This window comes from Wyeomyia smithii, chromosome 2 (genome assembly GCF_029784165.1).
Source record: "Wyeomyia smithii strain HCP4-BCI-WySm-NY-G18 chromosome 2, ASM2978416v1, whole genome shotgun sequence".
NCBI classification, from domain to species: domain Eukaryota; kingdom Metazoa; phylum Arthropoda; class Insecta; order Diptera; family Culicidae; genus Wyeomyia; species Wyeomyia smithii.
This window is the reverse complement of record NC_073695.1, coordinates 270,479,162-270,503,742: the sequence shown is the minus strand read 5'-3', so window position 1 is coordinate 270,503,742 and position 24,581 is coordinate 270,479,162. Positions and strand designations below refer to the sequence as shown.

At 40.0% G+C, this 24,581-nt stretch overlaps 2 protein-coding genes across 3 annotated transcripts in view; one reads left to right on the top strand and one right to left on the bottom strand.

Moving 5' to 3' along the window:
• Positions 1-4,733: 4,733 nt before the first annotated feature.
• On the bottom strand, positions 4,734-23,008 carry LOC129725944 (cationic amino acid transporter 2-like). 2 transcript variants are annotated; one of them, XM_055682396.1, is made up of 7 exons: positions 22,349-23,008; positions 9,483-9,874; positions 9,142-9,426; positions 8,351-9,077; positions 8,098-8,288; positions 7,761-8,036; positions 4,734-7,629 (listed from the first exon to the last, which is right to left on the bottom strand). In XM_055682396.1, the coding sequence occupies exons 2-7, from the start codon at positions 9,724-9,726 to the stop codon at positions 5,861-5,863; spliced, it is 3,492 nt and encodes a 1,163-aa protein (XP_055538371.1). In that variant the 5' UTR covers positions 9,727-9,874; positions 22,349-23,008; the 3' UTR covers positions 4,734-5,860. The 2 variants fall into 2 exon arrangements, with proteins under 2 accessions (XP_055538371.1, XP_055538372.1); XM_055682397.1 differs by lacking the exon at positions 22,349-23,008 and adding an exon at positions 10,466-10,585.
• The window catches only part of LOC129725948 (general transcription factor IIH subunit 2), a 102,694-nt gene continuing 92,473 nt past the window's right edge, over positions 14,361-24,581 (top strand). The window contains exons 1-2 of the mRNA XM_055682403.1: positions 14,361-14,732; positions 21,527-21,593. The gene's annotated coding sequence lies outside the window, so the exon portion shown is untranslated. The remainder of the gene's footprint in view (positions 14,733-21,526; positions 21,594-24,581) is intronic.

The following is a 24,581-nucleotide window of genomic DNA, read 5'->3' as shown; positions in this document are numbered from 1 at the left end:
TTTTTATAATTTTAGGGTTAATTTTAAATATTTTACATGATTGGGTTTAGCATTGCATTCAATCATTTGACTCAGAACCCATTAAACATCGCAAAAAAGTTTTTCCATAATTTCAAGATAAAACCCATACCATACATACCCATACAAAATATCAGTCGGGAACTGAAATTTTTACTGGAAAGCGGGATTTTTATATATGATGGAGAACTAAGCATTTGTACAAAAATGTCACTAAAGCTCAATATCTCCATTGCACTATGTTTTACTTTGCCGTTTGTGCGATTAATTACCTAAATAGTGATTCATATGTTGGTTTAGCCATAACGTATGTTCGAAGTAGTTTCAGGATATTCAAAAATGTCTTTTCAATGTAGAATGATGGGTAATTCACCAATGAGTGAGATAGAAAATTTATGTTTTAATGAGTTTGAGATAAACGAAAAGTGGTTTCGACAAAATTTTAGGTTAACTCAAACCAATAAACTTTACCGGAGACATCATGTTTCTATCTCTTACATATTACAAGCAACATAAAGTTTTCTATAAGAAGACACTAACACAATTTTCGTTTTAACTTTTTTCCCAGATTTTTCGGAATTTTTATACCTTCTACTAAGTTATCAGCCATCCAAAAATGCATTTTTCTCTAAACATTGTTATTTTCTATCTCCCAAAACAAACAAATAATTTGACATATTTGTAAAAATGCTTAGTTTTCCATCAAAATGGTCCCCGATAATATATCAAGGATCTCTTTTTTATGTAAACTTTCATCATGAATCCCATTTTTCAGTAAAAATTTCAGTTTCTGACTGAATTTTTTTTGTACGTGTTTTAAAGGCTTTTTTTTTAATATGGAGAAAAAAATAACTGAATGCGATGCTGAACCAAACCGTGTAAAATATTCAAAAATAACTCTACAGAAATAAAAAAAAAAGTGGAAGAATGTGGGAATCGAACAGAATTGCAAAAGTGCAAAACAGTGATTTTGTAGTTTGTAAGAGTATTTTTTTTTTATAAATCACCTTTGAGCAACCTGAAAACATCTCAAGTTATAAAGTGTAGATATACATATAAGGCAATGTATGTGATTTTTCTTGATTTCTCCTTGATCGGACGGGTTTCATGTTTAGGTAATTTTTTGTAGTTTTTATTAAAAAAAACAGATTTTGAAAAATGAGCTTTTTTAAATAATTAGGTTTTGAGTTTTCTTTTAACTTATTTTCAGAAAGAAAAAAATATTATCTACAGCTTTACCGAAGAAGTCACATCACATCGATCAAACAAACCGTTTTGGCTCTAAAAATATTTGTAATCATCAATACTCTCAGATTAATACAATCCCAAAATAGGATTTTTGAATAGCTTCTCAAAAAAGAGTCGTGTTCAAAAAAATTAAATCAGTTGTGCATGGCATCTTTTGCCTATAGAAACATCTATGCAAAGTTCCAGCCAAGTCAAACATGAGAATTTAAAAAAAAAAATTAAAACTGGCACATTTTTGTGGAACTGCTCTATTTAGAACACGAGTCAGAAAGCTCAGGTACTGCAATCCAGTGCTATGCGCCAACAGATGCTGCCGACCTGCAGGAGAAAGAGAGTTTCTACAGCCAGCTGAACAGTGTGGTTGAGAAAATTCCGAAGGGAGACATTCAAATCCACTTGGACGACTTCAACGCGAAGATTGGCTCAAACGACGCGTCATGGGACGCCATGGCATAGAAGATATGAGCGAAAACGGAGAGTTGTTCACAGAGTTTTGTGGTAATAACATCATGGTCATTTGTGGATCGCTTCCTCCCCATAAACCAGCACCTAAGATAACGCGGGTTTCCCGCGATGGTCGGGTTTTGATAAACGCAACAAGCTCAGCATCGACATTGTATCCGAACAACTTGAATCCCGAGCCTAGTAGAACCATCAAAGAGCAATGGACAGCCATCAAGAACGCCTTCACCGCGACATGTGATGAAACTCTCGGCAAAGTGCGCAGCCAGCGGAGGGAGTGAATTTCAGATGAAAATTGGAGGACGATCGGCAGGCGGACAGAGCCGGCAGCCGGCGCATCAGAGTAGCTAAGTACCCGTCAACGATATGTTGAACTGGAAGGAGCTGTTAAACGCGCTTCTAGATGAGACAAAAGAGCCTGGAATAACTCCCTGACTGAGAAACGAGAAACTGCCACTGCCGATGGTGATATCCGCTTGTTGTACGATCTTCCTCGTCGCCTTAGATGTACCAGAATGAATACAATGATGCCACTAAAAGACAGCTGGTCACGGTCAGCTACTGACTGATCGTACTGAGCAACTTAAGCGATGCGTCGACTCCGAAGCGCCATCGCTGGATGAAAGAAGTATGAAGTCCAACAAACCACAACAAAAACAAAGCGCCGTCTGATAGACTGTATTTCAGCCGAGATGCTCAAAGCTATCCCATCTTTGTCAGCGTAACATATGGGAAACCGCAACTTCTCCGGTGGACTGGATGCAGGGCATATTGGTCAAAGTCCCCAAAAAGAAAACTTAGCTGAATACGGTACCTGGCGTGGCATCGCGTTGGTCTGTATTACTCTCAAAGCACTCTGTAAGGTAGTTCTTAATCGGATTCAGGAGAAGATCGACGTTACTCCCGGCGGCAGTAAGTTGGATTCCGTGCTGGCCAATCATGTGTAGACCACATCACAACACTCTGCATTATATTGGAGCAGATCAAAGAATTCCAGGACTCCCTTCTACTGGTGTTCGTTCAACTTCTAAAAGCGATCGTCGATGTCATCAACGGCCGATAGCGACAGAAATTCGAGAGAGTAGGTGGAAGTGAAATCCGCGATGACAACGCAGAAAAGGCATACGCAGTGGTTCATGGCGTCGCAGCTCAGCCAACGACATTCAGGCTGTCGACGAGAAACTATCCTGGTGACAGGTAAAAGCCATCGCGGGTAACCGTTCACAATGGACACGGACCAATAAGTAAGTAAGCAGATCTCTGAAATTTGAAAGGAGAGAAATTTTGTGTCTTCTTTGAAGATCGCCATGCTCTAGCCTGTATGAGAGAAAAATTGGCATCGTAGCGTCACCTTTGCGGTCAAATTCCTAGCTAGTTTAAGCATTCAAATTTAAGTTCTAGTTATACCAAGTAACTTTGTACAAGGTCGGAAACCGATTATATAATAACCTCATTTCGCTAGATTCCAGCATGAGCTTCCAAAAATCCTGCAGATGATTCAGTTTCTTTTTGGACTACCAACACAATATGTTTTGATTTAACGCGCCTCTTCCGAGCCGCTTGGGGGAAACAATCAAGAACCAATATTTTGGACGCCCTGAGTGGAAATGTTTTGAATTGTTCTGTTGTTGTTTTGGTGCAAAAAGTTGATGCTCAGTTATGTTTTTGTTGACAGGACCTAGCCACAAATATCAGGCTTAAAGCCTGCCTTGTTATTATTATTCAGGTGATTTTTATTTTTTTAACCTTTGTAATATCAATCGGATTGCCGCCATGCCTAATTAGCGGAACGGTACCTTACATAAGCATCTGGGTTTGCTTACGGAACGTGATAATACATCTTACGTTTCGCGTGCTCTCTCTGTTATCAAAAGTTAATACTCATGCGATTTAAAACAACAACTCCGAAGTTGACGTAGTTATCTCACATTACAGCAGAGACTTTAAATTGACAAACATAACAAATTCGTTTGCTGTAGTGACAAAATTTTGACCGAGAAAAGACTCCAACGTGTGTTACACTGACCCGCTCAAGCGGTGAGCTTCCGATGACCGGATCCCAATGTGAAAAATGCAGCTTTCCTACTCCGCCGTCGAGTAGATGAGATGTTTTTCATTTCCACGATCCCCTGCCAGCCCCGATTTAACGCACGCAAGGTGGTACGCGTGCTTAAAACTGCTTTAGTAACGTTTTTTTTTTCATTTATTTCATAAGTATGGTGATCAATGTCTTCCATGCTTTGCTACTTTCGCTTTCGTCGAAATAAATTTAAACAAATAAATGTGCAGCCATTTACTTTTTTTCTCTATTTTGCGCCTTTGTTTAGGTTACATAGTATAGTGTTTGCCTCTGTGTTTCGGTGCCCCGTGCTGTGATTTGTCGATCTTCGTTCCTCTTACGTTATGCTGTGTTCCAATCAATTATTCATAAGCTGTTGTCATTCAGCACTAGATAATCTAAACATATAAATGTGCTACTAATTGCTTACTTGTAGTTCGTAATTCCTTAGTATGGCCTGATCGACGGTCATTTTTTATGTTTCATACTGGTTTTTGTTGGAAACGAGTACTATGCTTTATTTGTATATAAATAATCGTATTCAAACTCTACAGTTTATGTTGCTATGACTATAATTCATTGACTATCATCGTCTCATGCGACACTCTGTGTTCATTACATTCTACAAGCTAACTTTTCTTACTATAAATTCAAAAATATCACTCAGTATGTTAATCATTGTATTTTCTTTAGAATTTGTTTACTCTTGATAATATTTTTTCTATTTATCATGCCAAAACCCATGGCCATTTTCTTGTATTCAGTTCTCTTGTCAAATTGTGTAGGTTTTGCCAACCCCTGCGTTCAGTTTTGTCCTTCAACTCACCCGGTTCAACGCATATACTTGATCTTGGTCCATCCATTCTGGATCGCGTACACCTCCCGGTAACTGTTGCGGAAGCCATAGAGCACGTACAGTGCGAGACCTGTCAAGTTTCGATTAGACGGTGGAACGTTTAATATTGCAAAAACAAAGGAGTGATCAAGATGCTTTCAAATTCGGTGCAGCCAACCATTTTTCAAGCAGTTTAACATGTCTACTACTAGATACGATTATACTAAACTAGTTTCACTTGCACCTGTTAGGTGTACGGTCGGTGCTGTTAACGTAGCTACGATGATCATGCACTCCGTCTGTTCATTATTTGTGGGTTAGCGAGTTAATGAGGATCGTTCAAAAATACCAGCATTGTTAGGGGGCCGTTGTAGAGTTTGATTTGATTGGGTTTACGATATCGTCATGCAACCGTTCAGTCATGCAATGGGTTAAATATATTGAAATAAGACGTTTAGCAGTCGAAACGTTTTACTTAAGTGGGTTGTGGTATCATTTTAGATGATAACTCACGAAACATTTTTGGGAATGGAGTAATTAATTATGTAACAATCCTAACTAATTAATAAATTATTCACTTTCAAATAAAACTTTCCAATTTTTTTTAGATTTTATCAACAGTTTCTGAGTATGCATTCAATTTACACTTGAATGCTATGTTAGTATAATGTATTTGTCCGACTGAAGAAAAGTATTTTTTTTTTGGATATGCTTCCCAATCCAGTTCAAAAGTTATGATAAGAAACATTCAGTGGGCGAAGTATGGGAGGATTTTCTGTGGATAACCGAAGATTTTTTAATTGCAATTTTGAGCGATTGCGGGTGAAACTATTGAATAAAATATATTTCGATTGGATTTACAAAAAAAAATCAAGAGCTTTAAACAAACAAAAAATAAAAAACTAACAATTTAACTGTGAAAAATTACTTCGGCCTGATTAGAATCGTCAATATTTTCTTGAAAAGTATTGATAAAAAGCTATACAATCAGATTAAAAGCTTTAAAGAAATGCTGATTTCTCAACTTTCAACCGAGAAACCGATACCACCCAAACCTAGAAGCTAAACAGGGAATTTTCGAATGGTAGAATATAGAAACAAACATCGCCGTTCAATAACTTATTTTGCGAACTTCAATAATGGCGCTAGGCGCAACAAGCACCCGGAAAGTATCGTCAATTTACACTTCATAAAAAAAAACAACGGTCTCTCGTTCACACTCTCGAGCTTGTAGCACATCACGCATTCGGTAGATACGGCTTCGGTGGTACCGTTTTCTTCAACCCGTTTTTGAACTCGGAAAAGGACATCCGATGCTCGAGCGAATTCCGAATTACGCTCGGTCGGGTGTCCGGGTTAATTGCCTTGAGCACATCGTCAAAGATGAGTTTTTGCTGCTTTTTGGCGGTATCGAAAGCTCTCGCCAGCTCCCGAAAATTTCTGGGAGAGGAGTTGTCCTTTGGACTGACGACGTTACCGTTGGAGGTGGCTGTCGTGGGTTCATTGGTGCTAGAAGCAGGAGCCGGTTGCCGCTCGAGCAACGAAGGAGGTAACGTCTTAGGACGGACTTTGTTGACCGGTCCTCTTTGCAATATTTGCTCGAGTTTGGATCTGAACACTTCTCGTGAATTGGCGGGGGGCTCCCCTCCGTTCGCTTCCGGGGTTTTGCTGTCGATGGCGGGTGGTGTCTGCGGGTTTATCTTGCGGAGTGTCACGTCAGCGTAACCTGAGCTACTGGCACTGATAGGAGGAACGTTGAGACTTGCTCGTGGTGATTTGTGTTTTCCAACTGTGTTGTATAGAATAGGGTCGAACTTTGGGGCTTCAGGAACGGAGCTATTACTCGGTGAAGAAGCTACAAATTTGACGGTCGGTGTGCTTTTCGTAGTTGGGTCTTTTGACAGCTCAGTGTCTGGTTTAATGCTATTGAAAACAGTCTCGTTAAATAGTGGAGCAGGTGGCACCGTTGCTGTGGGTGTCCGATTTGGGCTGTCCGTTTCGCTTTCGTTGTTCGGTGAGGTATCCAGTAGCAACACAAAATTGGGCTCACTGCTGCTTTTTTGCAGTTTCAAATTGTTGGAGTTTTCATCAACTATAATCGCTCTGGGACCTTTCCGTTTGTATTGTTTTGGCTGAGGATTCTCTAGCAGTGTGCTTAGTCTTGTCATAAACTGTTTCTGCCGTTGACTGTTCAATCGATTGTAGTGGACCTCATCTTCATCATCGGTCTCAAAATCGCTGCTGACATCTTGACCCATGACAAAAGCGGCCCTTGGCTGTAGCGACACAGGCTCTGGTGTATTGTTGACAGCTGGTTCTGGTGTTTCGATTATGTCGAGACTGTCTATTGACATTAACTCAGCCTGCTCTGGAATATCCTCCACCTGATGCTGCATAGAAATCTCGTCTTCGCGATGGATATCTGCCACAACAGACCGCTCTCGAAAAACTGGACTTGCCAGCGACTCGTCATCCAAAGACGGATAAGGAATTGAAAGGTCCATCGTCTTCTCTTCATCGTTCAGTATGTCATCCAGCAATGCAATTGCCTTATTTGTCTCCACACTGGATCGATCCGAATCTTTTTCGTTCACATCCTCCACAAAGTAGGCCTTTCCGTTCGGTTCGATTTTTTCAGTGACTAGATCGGACAGTTCGGAAACAGCTATTATTTCGTCCATACTGTTTTTTGGAGAGGGTGTTTGGGATTTTGCTTTAGTTTGTGTTATATCTTCATCTTTTTCGCCATTTTCCTTATAGGTGCCGGCAGTGGCGATTAAATTGAACTGTTTATCTTCAGTTCCGTTGACTGCATCCTTAAGGTTCTGTGAATAGAAACCGTTCGGTGTCACAGTTGACTCTTCGCTTTGTACGAAGCCACCGTTTTCAATTCCTTCTGAGCGGATGTGGTCTGAAATTTTACTCTCTCGACAATTGACTTCGTCATTTGTTTTGCTTTTCCCGTTAGTATTGCCACAACAGACACATATCAAATAGATCGGTAGACCTGAATTTCGGATACCGGCGGAAGATATGGGAGTACGTATTAGTCTACATATGAGCATGCATCATGCACTACAGTTACAGGTAATTAGTATGGTTAGTTTATAATCGTTACAGGCGAGTATGACGACTTACCTATTCCCATCCAGATCCCGAATCGGATCCATGTGTAGACATCCAACATCAGCATTAGATAGATGTTCACGAAAATACTGATCGCAGGTAGCAGCGGAACCAATGGTACTTTAAAGGGCGCGTCTGCTGTTTCCCGGGGTTGGATCGACATCAGCAGCAAAACGATCAGCAGCAATCCTAGCAGAGTACCGGCCAATGTCCAAGCCCATGGTTCCAAATCGTAAAGTTGTTGTTTAGCATAGTAAATCGTGAGCGAAAGTGCTAGCGACACAAGACCTGCAAAATGGTCGAAAAATGAGGTTCCTAGCTATTACAAAGTCGCTTGATTAGTACTCACAATAAAGCGTCACAAGAACGCCCACAACGCTAGTGGAAATATGAGATGGTATCCTTACGCAGGACACGTTGAACAACTGCTTAATGAATGCTGGTCCTGTTAATCGGCTACCGGGTTTCAGCAGGTTTGATGATTCGTAAGTTTGTTTGCTCGTCGAAGGAATCGAGCTGTCAGTTTGTTCTTCTGAAAATCTGATTACAAGAAAACTCAAATTAACACCTTTCGTGAAAAAGCAAGTTGAAGATTTGTATACCTGAGAATGAGTATTGAGATCGCCACAACTGTGTACGCCATAAGTGTACCAATCGATAGCATATTGACTAGAGCTTTCAGATCAAACAATCCGGCCATCGTGCCGGTTAGAAGCGCACCGCAAAGTGTACCAAAAACCGGAGTCTTGTGCCGAGGACTGATTTCTCCCAGGGCCCGAAAAACCAGACCGTCTTGGGCCATCGCGTAAATAATTCTGGGCTGTGGGAACATTGCCCCGAACAGACTGGCTACCAAACCGATTATACCACCGATGGCCACCGTCCACTTGGCAAACGTCCAACCGATCTCATTGAAAACGAAAGGAAGAGGAGCGTTAACGTCCTGCAGATAGTATGGCCACATTAGCGTAAGAACCGTAGACACGCCAAAATATGCTAGAAAAATAGTACACAGCGAAAACAGAATCGCTCTGGGAATAGCTTTACGAGGGTTGCGAACTTCTTCTCCGGTGGTCGCGATGCAATCGAATCCTACAAATCCGAAAAAGCATGTAGCTGCCCCACGTAGAGTTCCTTCGAAGCCAAACGGAAAGAATCCTCCTTCTCCGACATTGTAGATGGAGGAAACGTTCATTGGATTAATATTCCAATTGGCGATGTCGGCGTTTATAGCTCCAGCAATTACAACAAACAGCACGATTCCAATATTAAGAATCGTAAAGAAGTTGTTTACCATAGTTGATTTCTTCAGGCCGAAGGCCAGTGCGACTGGCGGCAGAAAAGTAAATTGAAGTGATTATAGTTATGTTTCTGCTGTCACAGAAAAACTTACCTCCCAATAGGATCGCTACGGAGAATCCAAAAAAGTCGAAATACCTAGACATAAAGTCCCATTCCATTGGTGCGATTTCCCGAAAGTGTATTTTCATCGTGTCGTTGGCCAGCGTGTCAATGTAAAGGCTTAAGCCCCGCGACACACTCGCCGATCCGATTATGTACTCCAGCATCAGGTTCCAGCCGATGATAAACGCCATAAATTCTCCAATGCACACATAGCTGTAGATGTAGGCTGAACCTGATTTCGGAACGCGTGCACCGAATTCCGCATAGCAAAGGCCTGTATCATAGAGTGTATAAGTTTCAAGGTCGTTCATCTACGCTTCCGACACTTACCCGCTAGAAAGGAAGCAACCGCGGCAATCAGGAAGGAAAGCACCACCGACGGTCCGGCTTGATCTTTAGAAACGTGCCCCGCCAGGACGTACACGCCAACACCGAGCGTAGCCCCAACGCCAAGGGCTGTCAAATCGAAGGTGTTCAATATTCGACCGAGTTTGTCGCTGTCCGAACCGTTCTCATTGCCAATGGTGAGAGCTTTCCGGCGCGTTAGAATTTTCCAGCACGAAGGCGCTGACATATTAGTTCCAGCTGTGGGGTGAAAAACGGCCCCTCCCAGGAAAACGTCGGCGCCAGGGATGAATGGTTTATCGTCGCTCGTCGGACGCTAGATGGTATGGTGCAGCTTTCCGGTGTATCACTGTCGGTGATGAGTGGCAACAGATTTCCTGTGCGGAATATGAAAATATTTTATTTACGGTAATAACAATCTACTCATAATGGAGTGTTATTCTCCTGCACCAACATTGATAACTGCTATCATAGGAGTCTTATCTTTAATTCCTGATTTACACTGTGAATAATGTGAGTATGACATATTTGAAAATTTTTTATTTCATACAATTGATAACGGACAGTATACTGGTGTATTTAAATACTCGTCAGACTGCCATGATTATGCTCGAAGTCTCTCGCGCAAATTAGAACGAATTTCACGTGATTGGTTTGTTTCGAAATATGTCAGTTTATTTTCTCGGTCAGGTAATACAGGAGAATGTTATCATACAAGGTTAATTTCTGGCAATATTTAATCAATTCATAAATACACAGCTTAAACTAATTTTCTTGAGTGGATCATAACCAAAAACCTAGCGGAACTGATAGGTTAAAAGTGAAGTGAACTGAAAACATTTGTTATGTTAAATATCCCAGCGGACTGCGAACGCGTACCATGCATGAGTAACCGCTAAGTCTGAGTACCAATAAAGCGATGATGAGGTGCTGCGCATACACGAGAGCTTCATAAAGATTTATCTTACAGTAAAGGAACTCCGCACGCAGCATTTTCCGGTTGGCGAGGTCTGAAAGTGAGTTGAGTTGAGGGCGTAGTGAAATGTAGTGGGATTATCGGCTTCACATTATTTGCGGATAGTATCCATCAAGTGAAACTGTAAAATGTAAAATTTAAAGCAGATCGTCAGGACTCGGTAATGAGGCCATGAATTTATGTACTATACAACTGAGGATATTTAAGTTCAAAGTTTAAGTTGTAAGTTCAATGGTCAGTCGGTCAGCGATCGATGCGGGCAGTTTATAACAGTAATTGATTTTTAAGTGCTCTATGTTCAATTTTAATTTTGATGATAAATTTACCAGTATGCTACATCGTTTTTGAACAAAAATATTTACTTTCTTCCTTCAATAAATTCATAATTGATTCAGCAGGGGTATAACATGTTTCTATCTGGTTATAAAAATGGTAAAAAATTCTATTATAACTCAAATAATTTAAAGTCAATAATTTAAAATTTCGTTGATATTAATCCTCTAGTGCCCAAATTAATTTCTAAACGGGCGTCGAAAAAATCTCTATGGAGCTTTAGGAACATTTTTTAAATTCTTATTGAAGCTTTTTAGAGGTGTAACCGAATACCGTCTAAAGGCGGCACTGAGCACTAGAGGGTTAAAATTATGTGGAAAGAATCAGAATAAGCATTTTTTGACAGGATAAATTTATCTGTGCACATCAGTGCGTCACCAGGACCAGCTCGACGCGAATCGACTTGTATGCTTACAATAAAAATCCTGAACGTTAGCTGGCACAAATTTGCGACACAAAATCCACGAATTGGCAAAAAGGCAGGCATAGCATAGTGTCTGGAAGAAGGGACGAAACATATGCCAGAATACAGGGTGTCACCGTGAAAGTGATACACACATTCGAGCGTCTGCCGATGCAAACTCTGCTCTACCTCTGCTGTTAGTCAGCTGTGTTTGTGTGCGACATATGTGTCTAGTCCACTTGTACGAGATAAAGCTAGTGTTTTACTTTCTCAGAGGAAACTTGCTGTGAATTCAAGTAAAGAACAAATGAATATTTTTGTTTCTTGCTGGAATGAGCAACGTACAAATCAGAAGAAAGCTGTAATATCTTAAGTTGAGCAGATTATTCGTGTACTGGACCATGTAATGTTTTGAGGAAACTAACCCGGTCGCCCTTAAGCAGAAAGTGTATAAAAACAGAGTTTGTGGATTGCAGTAGTGATTAGAGCGGTTAAGGCACGTATCTGGCCCTGGCGAAATTCAGCCCGGTCGGCAAAAAAAAAATGGCTCGTGGAATGAGCTTATGCTTATGCTAGCTTATGCTGACGAAGCAAATATTCGCTTTTTTTGGTACGATTTTTATTTGCACAAAATTAAATCTGTATTGAAAATAGCAAATATTTGCTTCGTCTAATACCTGCTTAACAAACATTGTTTTGAAAAACGATCCTAAAGATTGCACGTCTAGATTGGGATTGACTGAATTGAGAGTCTTCTCCATGAGCCCTTGTCAACTTTTCAAGGCCTGCTTGGCAGTGCCCACTTCGCCACCTCCTTTTGATTATGGAGCTACCCATAATTCAAAAATTGGCTAATATGCCATAGGCAGCAAATCGAGAAAAACGCATTTGAAAGTTTTTTGTCGGTACAACTTAGTTTGACTGTTCATGACAACTTTTTTACTGAGCATATCACCCTTTATATATGCTGGAACCTTGCCGTTGAGTTGAAACAGAGAAATCTGTAGAAAAATTCCATCCGCCACGTATTTTTAACACAGTAGCCGTTTTTTTATTTATAAACGAAAGGTCAGTTGACAAAACGGTGTGCAATTTGGCTAATATCCATACGATGTGAATTATATCGTACTCGTTGGTGATGAAAATGGGTTTAAATTTAATAAAACAACACGGAAGCACAAGTGAGGATGAAAAGGATGACGAAACAATTGTTACGTGCAGCAATATAATGATATAACGAAAATATTATTATTCATAGTAATCTCACAATCCACTTTCCTATTTTTTCTCATCAAATCTAAAGTGAAATCTGGATCTTCTCTTTATTAATATTACTCCTAATCAAAGAGCTAAATATCATTTTTTAAATGTAAAGATCTATGACAGAAGGAAGCAGTCCACGTTTTGATCATTGGGTTCCGCAGTACAACAAATAAATTCTTGTAGCATTAAATATTCTTCGTGAAAAAGTCAAATTTGATGCAAGGACCTTACGATCGCTCACCTGTCACCAGTAACCACCAAGCTACAACACACTTTCGAAAGTTAGAAGAAACACAGTTCAGTAATAATACACTGGTTCGTGAACATGCCACAGGTTCATATTGGATATTGGATAATTCTCAATTATTTCGGATATTAGCCAAAATTGTTTCACGTTTGCTGCCTTCCCAAATGCATTTTTTGACAATCGGCTTCCGTAGGGACCTTGTTTAGGGTGTGTACCATCACGAGAAACTTTTTACTCGATTTTGGTAAAAATGGCATATTAGCCAATTTCTGAATTATGGGCAGTCAACTTTTCGTCCTGGTTCTTCGAAGCATCTAAAGTTCAGCACCTTCGTTAAGATGTTCGCCAACTGTTTGTGGTCGCAATGTGGTCGCGTATAAAATGGTGTTTGATTTCAGGTTTTGGGCCATCCCTATGCAACTACGGTTGTCCTTATAGATCGCTTAATACCAATGGTTTCTTGTTTGACCATGAGTCTATGGCAGTAAACTTCGAACCAGAAGCCACTTACTAATTTGCGAACCACTGTGTCTGCCTCAGTGTAAAGGAAACAATCTTCGTTGTACTTGACGTCTCTTGCAATAGCTATGTTGCTCGCCAATTTGTCCCAAAGCTGGAGGCAGCCAATCGTTACCATTTCTTGAATTTTGGGGTCTAATTTCGTTTTCCTGCTGGTTCGGGATCCATGTCATAGTATTACATCCGAAAATCCGTGTCCTGTCAAGGTCCGATTTTACGTCAATCCGCTTCATTGCAGGGGTTATGTTTCCAGCCAAAGCCACCATAGGGTGACCTTTCAGGAGGTGCCTTGCTGTCGGAGCCGCTCCCGACCACAACATCTTCGCAGCTTTTGAATTAGGCAGAAACGTCTGATTAAAACGTTCAGCTACACCGTTTTGCTATGGGGTTCCTTGATTCTTGTAGTAGTTGAATTGCTCATTTGAAAATATGTTCGCGACCTTGGTCCACGGTGAGACTTTTATTTGCCATTGAGCTATAATTGCTTGAGCTGTAGCTGCTTGAGCTTCCCGGAAATCAGAACTGTTGCGTAAGGTTAAGAATAGTTGAGTCACCTTCTTTCGCTTTCACTCCTGCGGTCTTGAATTGCCGGACAAGATAAAAAAATGCAACAAAATGAGCTCGCATGGAGATTATGTCCTTCTTCCGTAATCATGCCAACTGCTTCCTTAGCATCGTTTAACTCGAAACAACTGTTTACATAAAGGTTTCGTTCAGAGCCTTCCTGCCATTTTCAGCTGCCATTTGCTTTTGCCGAACAAATTCAAAGATTTTATCCGTTGTGAATCCAATAAAAATTGACTTGGCCTTTTTGTCGGTTTGATTCCACTTCGTGATAGAAACGTCTGCCACCAAAGCTGGTTCTGTCAGCCTTTAAGCACAAATGAAGCCTCAACTGCATTCAAGTGAAGCTTGACTACACCTTCCCCATGAGGGTTTATCAACTTTTTAAGCACTGCTTGGCAATTCTGCCTACTTCTTCAGAAATGCTCATAATATAAACTTGACAATGATGAGCAGCGGGGCGTGAAATCAATTTTCGCCTGCAGCTCAAATGACCCTTGGTTCACCCCTGCTTCTGTCAGTGGTACAGATTGTCAAAAAGGGAAAGGTTGTGTAGCAACCGGAGTCGTCGATATTAATCATTCATTCAAGCTGGCGCAGTTGAAAATGGCCCATGCATACTGACTACATTTGAGGAGGAGACCAAAGGCTACCGTTTATATAATCCCAAGACGCAGTGTTTCCTGAAGAATAGAGAAGTGTGTTCCATCGATGAAAACATTGGAGAAAAGAGTTTTCCATCAAACGAACAGCAAACCCAGTAGTGTTCAAGTGACAGTTTCAAATGTTACTGCCATTCGAGAATATGATGAAGCAGAATATAAAACTACAGAGGAGATCTCAGAAGATGAACACATCTACCATGATCATTTTAAACTTCACTTCGGTCACAGGTGTTGGGGCGCAGTGAGAGGGAGCACGTATTTCCAGGCAAGTATAAAGATATTTCCGTTCGTTCAGGGTTCTATTTTAATTCCCAGGATAAATATGTTGAGCAATCATTATCCCAAGACACGCTTAGCGTTGGATTCTAACCACGAATCAGCCGCAGCGAATGAACCGAAAAACCGCAGAGAGGCGATGACTGGAAGCGCGGAGGAATTGGAGTCGATTTTGGCGTGAATTGACTCGAATTCCTCCCCCATTACCTACTAATACCTGGACGTTGGCTGATCTCCTTCCAGGACAAAAGCTGTAGGATTCAAATAGGTGTACAAGCTCAAGCGAGACAATGGAGAAAAAGTTTGATTCGAAGCTCGCCCAAGGCTTCAGTCAACAGTATAGATTAGACAAAGACGAAGTATTTGTTCCGGTGGTGCAGAAAACCACTTTTCGGAAGTTGATTGCTGTCGCAACAAAAGAGAACATGACCGTGAAGCAGTACGATGTTAAGACCGCTTTCAGGAATGGCGATTTTGAGGAGGAAATATACATGCAGCAGTCAAGCGGATTTGTAAAGCAAGCTGGATGGACGCTAGTATCTAAAAATGATTGCAACACTTGTACGAAGTCTGAAAGGGTAGTTTGAGATCAGTGAGTTGGGTTATATTCGCTTTTACCTAGGTTTGGAAATTAAAAAAGACCGCCACGTTACGGTAACTACTTCTTGAGCCAGCAAAAGTACATAAGTACATGATTTTCTAAACTACACTGAATAATTCAAGAGCAAGAACGAAGTGACTCCACTGGCAATACCAAATTTCAAAAGTAGTTGTGAATACACGACCTAAAATTTAGACCGCTGTATCCATTTTGGGCAGCAAGACGAATCGTCCCACTTAAGAGAATTGGTATAAGCTCAAGCGCGTGGAACGTTACCTCAAGGGAACGATTAACTACCGACTACGTTTGCGCTGGAAAGATGAAACCGGAACTATCATCGGTTATTCTGACGCTGACTGGGCAGAAAATCGAATTGATCGGACGTCGCACAGTGGATTCGCATTCAAGATTGACGGAGGAACAGTGAGCTGTGGTTGCCGGGGATTCATCTCTCTTTCTGAAGCATCACTAGAAGCTCGAATTTGCTACTACAGGAGCTAAATGATGAGCAGAAAGTTGTCATCCATAGAGACAACCAAAGTTGTCCGAAAATAATGGAAAGAGAGAAGCTAACAAGGAAGATGAAGCAAGAGATTTAGTGTATATATTGAACGTCTGAAGAAATGATAGCAGACCTCATGACAAAATCATTGCACATTAGACTGTAAAAACTAGCCCATTATGTGCCATTATACAAGATAATACTGTAACTTTTTGCAGTATAGATTTGAGTGTCTTACCACCAGAAACACTATCGCCATCGCAAATATTTCACTATCGGAATTTTAATATCAATCGTAATGCTCGTATATTGTTGACGTCTATATATAGAAAAAATCATTTACCCCTTTAATAGGAATATAAATGACGACAACCAACCTTCGACCCGAAAAGAATGCAACAAACTAGTAAAAAAGTAATAACTTTCAAGTGCAACGCTTGGGGAGACATTTCATCCTTACAGACAGTTCGGCGTCCTTGCACCCGAGATGATCTTTTCGTGCTTGCCGGCTGGAGCACGCGGTCAGCAAACGATCAGCTTATGCCCGCAGACTGCGGACTGTTGTCTGTACGCGCATTCGGCATTCCTGATGGCTCATCATCAGGACCGATTATTATTCGGCTTTGGCTCTTCAGCAAACTCCGTTTGCTCTGCTTACTGATGCCGGCACGGTTCGCTGAGCTGAACTGTAGTCAATCACATTTTGCGTACTTTTATAAATTTATGATGCCATAACAAGCAAACAGCAGCTGTAATCGATCCCTTGTTTGCACAGATTGTTCTGAGCACAACGCGTCGTACGGGCGGAGGGGGATGGTCGTCAGCTGACCGTGGATTATTCCACTGAGTTTAACTGTACGCGTCCCGTACCCGCAGTAACGTTCTTATCAGGCCGGTTGGGCTGATTTGCTTTGTCAAGTCCAACCGAACGAATAAATGCCTCCGCCACGAGCGAATTGAGGTTGCTTTTGCTACCTACTTATGGACCGTTTTTAATAATCACTTTTTTGGCACTGAGTAAGCAAAAAACAAGCCGAGGAATGCCTGGAATTTAATGTTCACGCTTCGATGGACCACACAGTAAGCCTGGCAGGAGCGTGTGTATTTGGGTCAGTGCTGTTTGGCACTCAAGTTCACATGCGCTCGATTGCATTCTAATTAAAGTGTTATCTCTTCATATTAGAGTAATAAAAAAAACTTGGAGCTTAACGGTTTTCATGTTGTTACGTAAATTCTTTTAAATAAGTTTTGTAAACGTAACCTGTTCTTGGTTTTACGGTTTGAAGTAATCCTCGGTAGTTCGATATGCGAAAATCAACCGAGAAACTACGCAGTTATTACTTTGATAACAGATGATACTAGAAAGTGTATCATTGCATAGTGTGTTGTCACATCTGTACGGTTTATGGTCGCGCATTATCTTTTCGCGGTTAGAGCTCACAAATCCGTCGCGTCAATAGGCTCGTTTTTGGTGGAGACTGGCCTCTTTGTCGCGGAAAAGTGTGTTTCCACTTGGCGGCCAGACAGCTGTTTCGGAGTGTTGTCCGAGCGTAGCACAACAAAATTTCGTCATCCATAATCGTCCACTAAAAACGGTTGGTTCCACCGTATAAACATCAACTATCAGCGTTGTTTATCTAAAACGTTGCATAACTGGACACTTGAACCATCTGTGCTCATTCAATCGCCATTTTCGATCTCTTTTCTCCTGAGTGAACGCGCCAGAGCTGCAATCAAGCTGTTTATCCATTCCGGTCGGTGCTTCCGAGACCATTTTTTTCGAGTGTGTATAGTAATATTGATGTTTTTTAGCATAATGTTGACCAAGTTCAAATGATTTTGGAAGAAAGTTAGAAGGAAATGATGATAAAAACATTGTTTCAACTTTTACAATGTTTCTGCAAATGTATAAAAAACTCATTGGCCAAATAACTAGTTGACCTGTTTTGACGAGGACGAGGTCGATATGCAAAAGTTTAACCCTGAAACTTTTGATCAATTTTCCATACCCACGGCGTGTAGAAAGAACAACTTTATTTTAAAAAAATGGGCATCGCCAAAATCTTCACCATTTAAAAATATAGCTTTTTACCTTTTATTTGAGACCCTCCGGAAAATCATCCATCGCGGGCTTTCGAACAACTTTTTTTTCATTAAAAAAGTATTCTGACAGCAGAGCGTCTGACTACCGAGAGGATTGTACGGTGCTACAAATGAAAATAAAAATGCAAGAACTTTTGAAGTGACACAGTGAAGGTTGTAAGTTAGTCGAGTGCAACTTTCGCTCATACTAGAAATTTTCCAAATACCCCTAAAATTTGAAGTTATGGTCAAAATGCCAGTATTTAGACCTCAGCGCATGAAAATTATTATTATTGACCCCCCCCCCTCTTCATTCCGTCACATTTCGTCTCAAAACTGCAAACCCCCCCTCCCCACTCGAATGCTACGTCATTTATGAATGTTCACAAAGGCTAAAAATAGGGCTTTCAAAATGTATAGATAAATCTATAGATTTCACTTAGGTGTACGTGTAATGAGTAGTTTTAAAAAAATTGAAATATGTTGTTTTTTTTTAAATTTGAGAACAAATTTTCGCACATTTTTATAAAATGTACTCTATAATTTGTTACAGTCTACACAAGGTGGCATCAGAAGTTGTTGCATTTTCTTCCATTGTTAGCACCGTGGAATAAACAGCCCAAATATTATTGTTTGATGAAAGTCAAAAATTCTGATTTCCTTAAAAAACATGTTACTCAGCGAATTATCAGCCGATTTACAAACAAAAGCTTCTATTTTTTATCGTAATTGCATATAGTTTCAAACTGCTATTGTACTTGTAGTACTTTTCTTACAAAAATAACTGACAAATGAAGTGAAGTTGAAAATTTGCGTAGAGAAGTCAAAAAAAATAGATTTACGCTCGAATAACTCCCATATTTTAATGAAGTTAGTACAAACCTGTAAATATTTTAAAGACTCTATTTTTCCCCTTTCCAAAATGGCTTAAACAATAAAAATCGGTTGAAAAACAAATTAATTAAAAATAATTTTCATGCGCTGAGGTCAATACCGGCATTTTGACCATAACTTCAAATTTTAGGGGTGTTTGGAAAATTTCCAGTATGAGCGAAACTTGCACTCGACTAACTTACAACCTTCACTATGTCGCTTCGAAAGTTCTTGCATTTTTATTTTCATTTGTAGCACAGTACTTTCCTCTCGGCAGTTAGACGCTTTGCTGTTAGAATACTTTTTTAATGAAAAAAAAAAAGTTGTTCGAAAGCCCGCGATGGATGATTTTCCGGAGGGTCCCAAATGAAAGGTAAAAAGCTATATTTTCAAATGGTGAAGATTTTGGCGATGCCCATTTTTTTAAAATAAAGTTGTTCTAGGATACACGCCGTGTACCACTCACGACAGACAACATCTTGTTGTAAGCAGCAAATCTTATAAAATACACGATTCGATAAAGGATGAAGAGCCGTATGATTTTGGCACAGTTATGGAGCCGCGAACCGAAAAATGTAGCGTTGCTAATCGACAAACGCTAATGGTTTAACGTGGATTAGAGAAATACTCGCTAATTGTTACAGTTTTGTAAAAGTGAAAAATTGAAGGTTCATTTTCGTTATCGTTATTACGCCGACACCTAACCCAAAAGTAAAAGTAATAACCATTAAATTCCTCAAGTGAAAAAGTGACTAAAATTAATGAAGTTTGTAAGCACCTAACGGTATAAAATAAAACACACACTCGTCACGCTATGAGAGAAATAAAAGATAGTGCCAATCAATGAATCAATTGGTGCACATCATCAGTAAATGGAAGTTTCATTGCAGTTTCAGTGCAAATTTGCGTTTCAGAGGTTAAATTTTAAGTGACGCTAACAGCTTCGCTAGCTGATCTCATAGTTTCGCAGAAACATAGTAATTAATTCCAGAGCCTAGAACTCATATTGGACATGTTCTGTTGATGGGCAATATCGTGCCCGAAACCGGTTGACTCAGAAGGTAAATTTAACATCCTTTTTTCGTTTGTGAGAACCATAAATGTTTTGTCCCGTGACGCGTCGCCTGTTATGTTGTGTGAACCTAGAGTATTTGGAAGATTTTGAGCATTAGGAGCCACGGGAAAACCATGCAGTAACGCAAGCTTAGTTTCTAGTAGGTAAGAGTATGGCAATGTAGAAGCAGTGGCACGCCAGCTAATTTCGAAACTTCTAGTCAAATTGGTGGGACTGATTATATCTGTAACTGCAAATGTGGTTCTTTGCGTCACGATAAATAGTTTCGCGGCTTCAATAATCAACACCGCAGAAGCTATTCACGGTTCAGTAGGTAAAAACCTCCACCATGTACTGTAGATACCTTCGCCTGAGCTCACCAGCGTTAACTGCCGGTAGATTTGAACTGATTTTTTTGCTAGTTCAATGCTGAAGCGGCTCTTAACAACGTGTTAACACATTGGGTTCAGAGTCAGACAAATGTCTTGTCTATGTTTGGTAGACAGAACAAGTGCTAGTGAAATATGTGGTCTTGAATTCAAGTTGTAACTTGTAATGGTATGTTTATAGCTCAACCCTTCGTCGGTCACAATTTAAACATACTGAATATTAACTAACAAACACACAATATTCAGATAATTTTATGTACATTTTGATACAAACAACACATTCGCACCACATGGGTCGAGTCATTTACGAATTACCTGAGTAGAGCGTTTGAAATATTTTGGAATTGGGTTTTTTTACTGGATGAATTACATGCTTATACTATAACACTTTGTTAACTACATTTTGAGACTACATTCTTGTTTTTTTTATTCTACCATCTCTTTTCTCATATTATTATTATTATTATTTTGCGCTCTGCCTTTTATAAGCCCATAAAGTAATAAAAATCAACAGGAAGGGTAGAAATTAGCGAAAAAAAAACACATTTTTATTTCTCCCGCCATTTTTTGCAAGAACCATCAGGTTACTAATGTCGAATTCGTTTTTACGGCAGGACTATCCCGTCCCGGACTACGCTTTGCAGCTGAAAAAAAAACACTTTCCGAGCAGTTGCAATGGTGTGCGTAATACCAGAGGTAACTGTCACTTTTGTATTGGTCATTATCGCCATTGTCTTTGATCGCATTTGTGCTACTGTACGAAAAATTTGCCAATTTAATGAAAAATTACCAAATAACAAAATAAAATAAAAAAAATTCAACCTGATGTTTGACACGCGAAGAACGATAATCAAAGCAAACCGATTTTGACACATTTTTTTTTTATTTTGACACATACGTGTGAATGTGTTGGTGTCTTCAAAACTGCACTCTGTTTCTTGCGCGGACTGTCCGGGACAGAAAAAGGGTAGTCCGGGATAGTCCGGAAAATGTAAAAAAAACAGTGATAGGACAAAGTGTAGTCCGCGGGGTAGCTACACCGCAAAAACGAAAACGACATAAGGTATTGGAATACGAGCGATAGATTTCCAATTGAATTTGAAGTAGCGTCGTTGTTGTGGTGGTTGTCAGATTAACAAAAACAAACGTTCAAGAAGGATGTTTTCAAAATTTCACGTATTGAAGCTGCTAACAAAAACTACCGGAGTTGCCAATAACGTTAGTTCTGATCCGTAACACATTTTTTAGGAAAAAATCTTAGCAATTTTTGTATTATTTTCAGTTGACTGTCTACGTTGGATTCAACTGATTTTCCATCGAAGTGTTTTCAAAAGGAGAAGAACCTTTCGGTACGTATAAAAAATGAAATCCATTACAAAGGAGGTAGGTATAATGATTGTAATTGGATTAGCGAATAAACGAATTATTACAGAATACACCAAACGGTATCAGTTGAATCCCGCATACGCTATTGTTACACCTACGCAAAGATCGCTGTAGGCCTCTGAACGAGTGCTTATTTTTTTTTTTTTCATATTTTATCTGCTAGAAACAATCAGCAGACGGTATGTACGGGCAAATATAAAAGATGATAAGAGCAACACATGCATGAACGAGGGCAAGTCAGCGCATAGGTAGTCTCCCCAATTGGGGACCAATTGTTTTATCTCGCAAATCATTCCTAGATATTTTTATTCTTTCTCCATTGCGTTATTAGTCATCGCTTACGACCCACTTGACGTGATATGGATACCCGCAGTCGCAGTTTGATTGCTTTAATCATTTAACTAGATGATTAAAAGAGTTCAATTGGCGGTACCGTCGAACGGAATGAACTGTTCTTATCAGAAACCTTGACCAATAAAATAAATGCAGCCTTTGTTCTAAGAGCAATAAAAGTTCTTTTGCAGTTTGTCTCTGTCTGACGAAAGTGGTTTGGTTAGAGTTTTCGTAAAATGATACCTATTTTATTTATGATCACTGCAACGTCCATCAAACAAAACCACCCTATTTTTCAGAATGACATAATTCAGGAGTGATTCCTATTGTCTAGAGATAACCCTATCGAATATCAGGTGACTTCTCAGCATACACTACCACTAACCTTAAATTTTTGAGCATCTGTACCAAAACACTTGCGGTGCAGATCTTCGTCGTTACTGTGAATCAGGATAATGCCTTGTCCTGTGCGGCTAATACAGACGATTGTTAATTTTTTTTTCGTTGAAATTCCAGCGACGTAAATTGTCAACTGATTTGAAAAACCTTATCACTTCAACTGAGCAGTTGTACCAGTCATATGTACCACACAACCGATAGATCGCTCTCGTACCTGGTCACCTTCAACTGCATGTAACTTAGATATTCAGAAAGAGCATTTCAATTTTACTAAAAAACTTCACTTTATCAACAATCACAATATGTTGACGTTATTTTTCCACACACGAAGACACTTTTCCACTGCTGGCACAGTCATCTCCACCTTTGAAAATGATCGACTCCAAAGCACTTCAACTGAATATCTCTACGTTTCACCCCGCATCTGACCACCTCACTGGGTATGTAGTGTAACGCGACGAAGCACACGTAGAAAACACAACCGAGCCGCTCGAGTGTCTAACCGCAAATAAAAACCCTAGCCCGATGCACCGATCGAATGTTTCCACCCTGACTCGAGAACTATCACCAGCAGTAGTCACTCGTAGTAAGACAACATCGTTGTCGGTTGTCGGCAAATAAAGCAGCAATAATACCCACAATCTGATCCGAGACAAACAAAAGAGCCTTGGGAGAGCGCGCGGACACTGTTACTCATTGCTCTCGCGTAAACCGGCACCGCCGTCGGTGCCGGGTCGAGAAAGAAAAACAATCCACCGCTATTGCGGGGATGGTACTCGCGTCTTATCAGCAGTAGCGCTTATAACCGTGACTACCCTCCCATTTGCGCTCGAAGATGAGTTCGCTGAATCACCGAAAACCACGGCTGTTTTTACTGTTTTCGCTTCACCTGTTTCCACTGACAAAACAACGATCAAATTTACACCACGTGCGGCTCGAGATTGTATGCAAGTTGTTTTTCTCGTACACTACCCGAACGATCACTTGCATTCAATTGTCGTAACGGTGCAGCGGTCAGATTTGATAGGCAGCTTTACCACGCACGGATAGTTAACGGTCGAATTGGCATTGACATCAAAACTACAGTGGCGGTCGTGTTGGCAAGTATCGAATACTTTGATCGATTGGTTTGATTTTAACTTCAAAATATTAAAAATATTTAAATTTATTAGGCGTTGGTTAAATAGTTTTTTTTTTCATCAATACAATCGGCAATGAAATCAGTTAAAATTGTACGTTTAGAATTACTTGCAAGCTACTACTGGTAGCGGTGAGGTTGCTTGCTTGTTAAGTGTTGATAACAGGATTCGAATCATCTATCTATCTATATAAAAGAGAAGTTTTGTATGTATGTATGTATGTATGTATGTTCCAGCATAACTCTCGAAGGCCTGAACCGATTTCAACCAAACTTGGCATACGTGTTCTTTGTATAAAGGAAGTGGTCATAGAAATATTGGATAGGGGGAGGGTCACCCTTAAAGAAGGAGGGGGTCAAGAGTAATAAATTTTCATACATAATGGAAACCTTTCATTGAAATTTGATGATTTTCGGGTTCTTGGTCATATTCGGAGGCCGGAAGTTGATGTCCAGAGACCGAAACATGATGTTCGATGCCATTTTCAATCCAAGATGGCGATTTCCGGTTTCTGGGAAGCCATTTAAAGCTGTGGAAAACACTCACAAACCCCCCAATGTTGCAGTTTTCGGAGCAAAAATGACTCTTAAGAACCGGTTATCGTTATCTGACGATACTTTGAAACTTGGGTTGCCGACTTCCGGTTTTTGGAAATCTGCGAATATTAATAATTGAATTATATGCTTGGCAATATGGGTATTTTCAGAATCGGAATGACGTCGTCATACGAAAATCGATCATATATTTCCAAATAATGACCTTTTTTGAAACGTAGTGACGTCTGTTTGCAGCCGAAAATTGGCTTTCGTGCAAATGTTTCTAGAGAAGTGTTCCAAAACATCCAACCTGCTTTGATCCGTTTTTGGAACGATTTCTTGACATATTTCTTGCATAATTTGATAACGGAGAGTCCAATTTAGCGTTTTGGATAAAAAATATGTTTGGAAAAGTTGCTGAAGCTCAACTATTACCGAATAAAAATTTAGTTAAGAGCATCGATCAAATAAGATAAGAGCTCCCACAATCCAGCTATTTATTTAAAAAAAAGTTTTGTATGTATGTATGTATGTTCCAGCATAA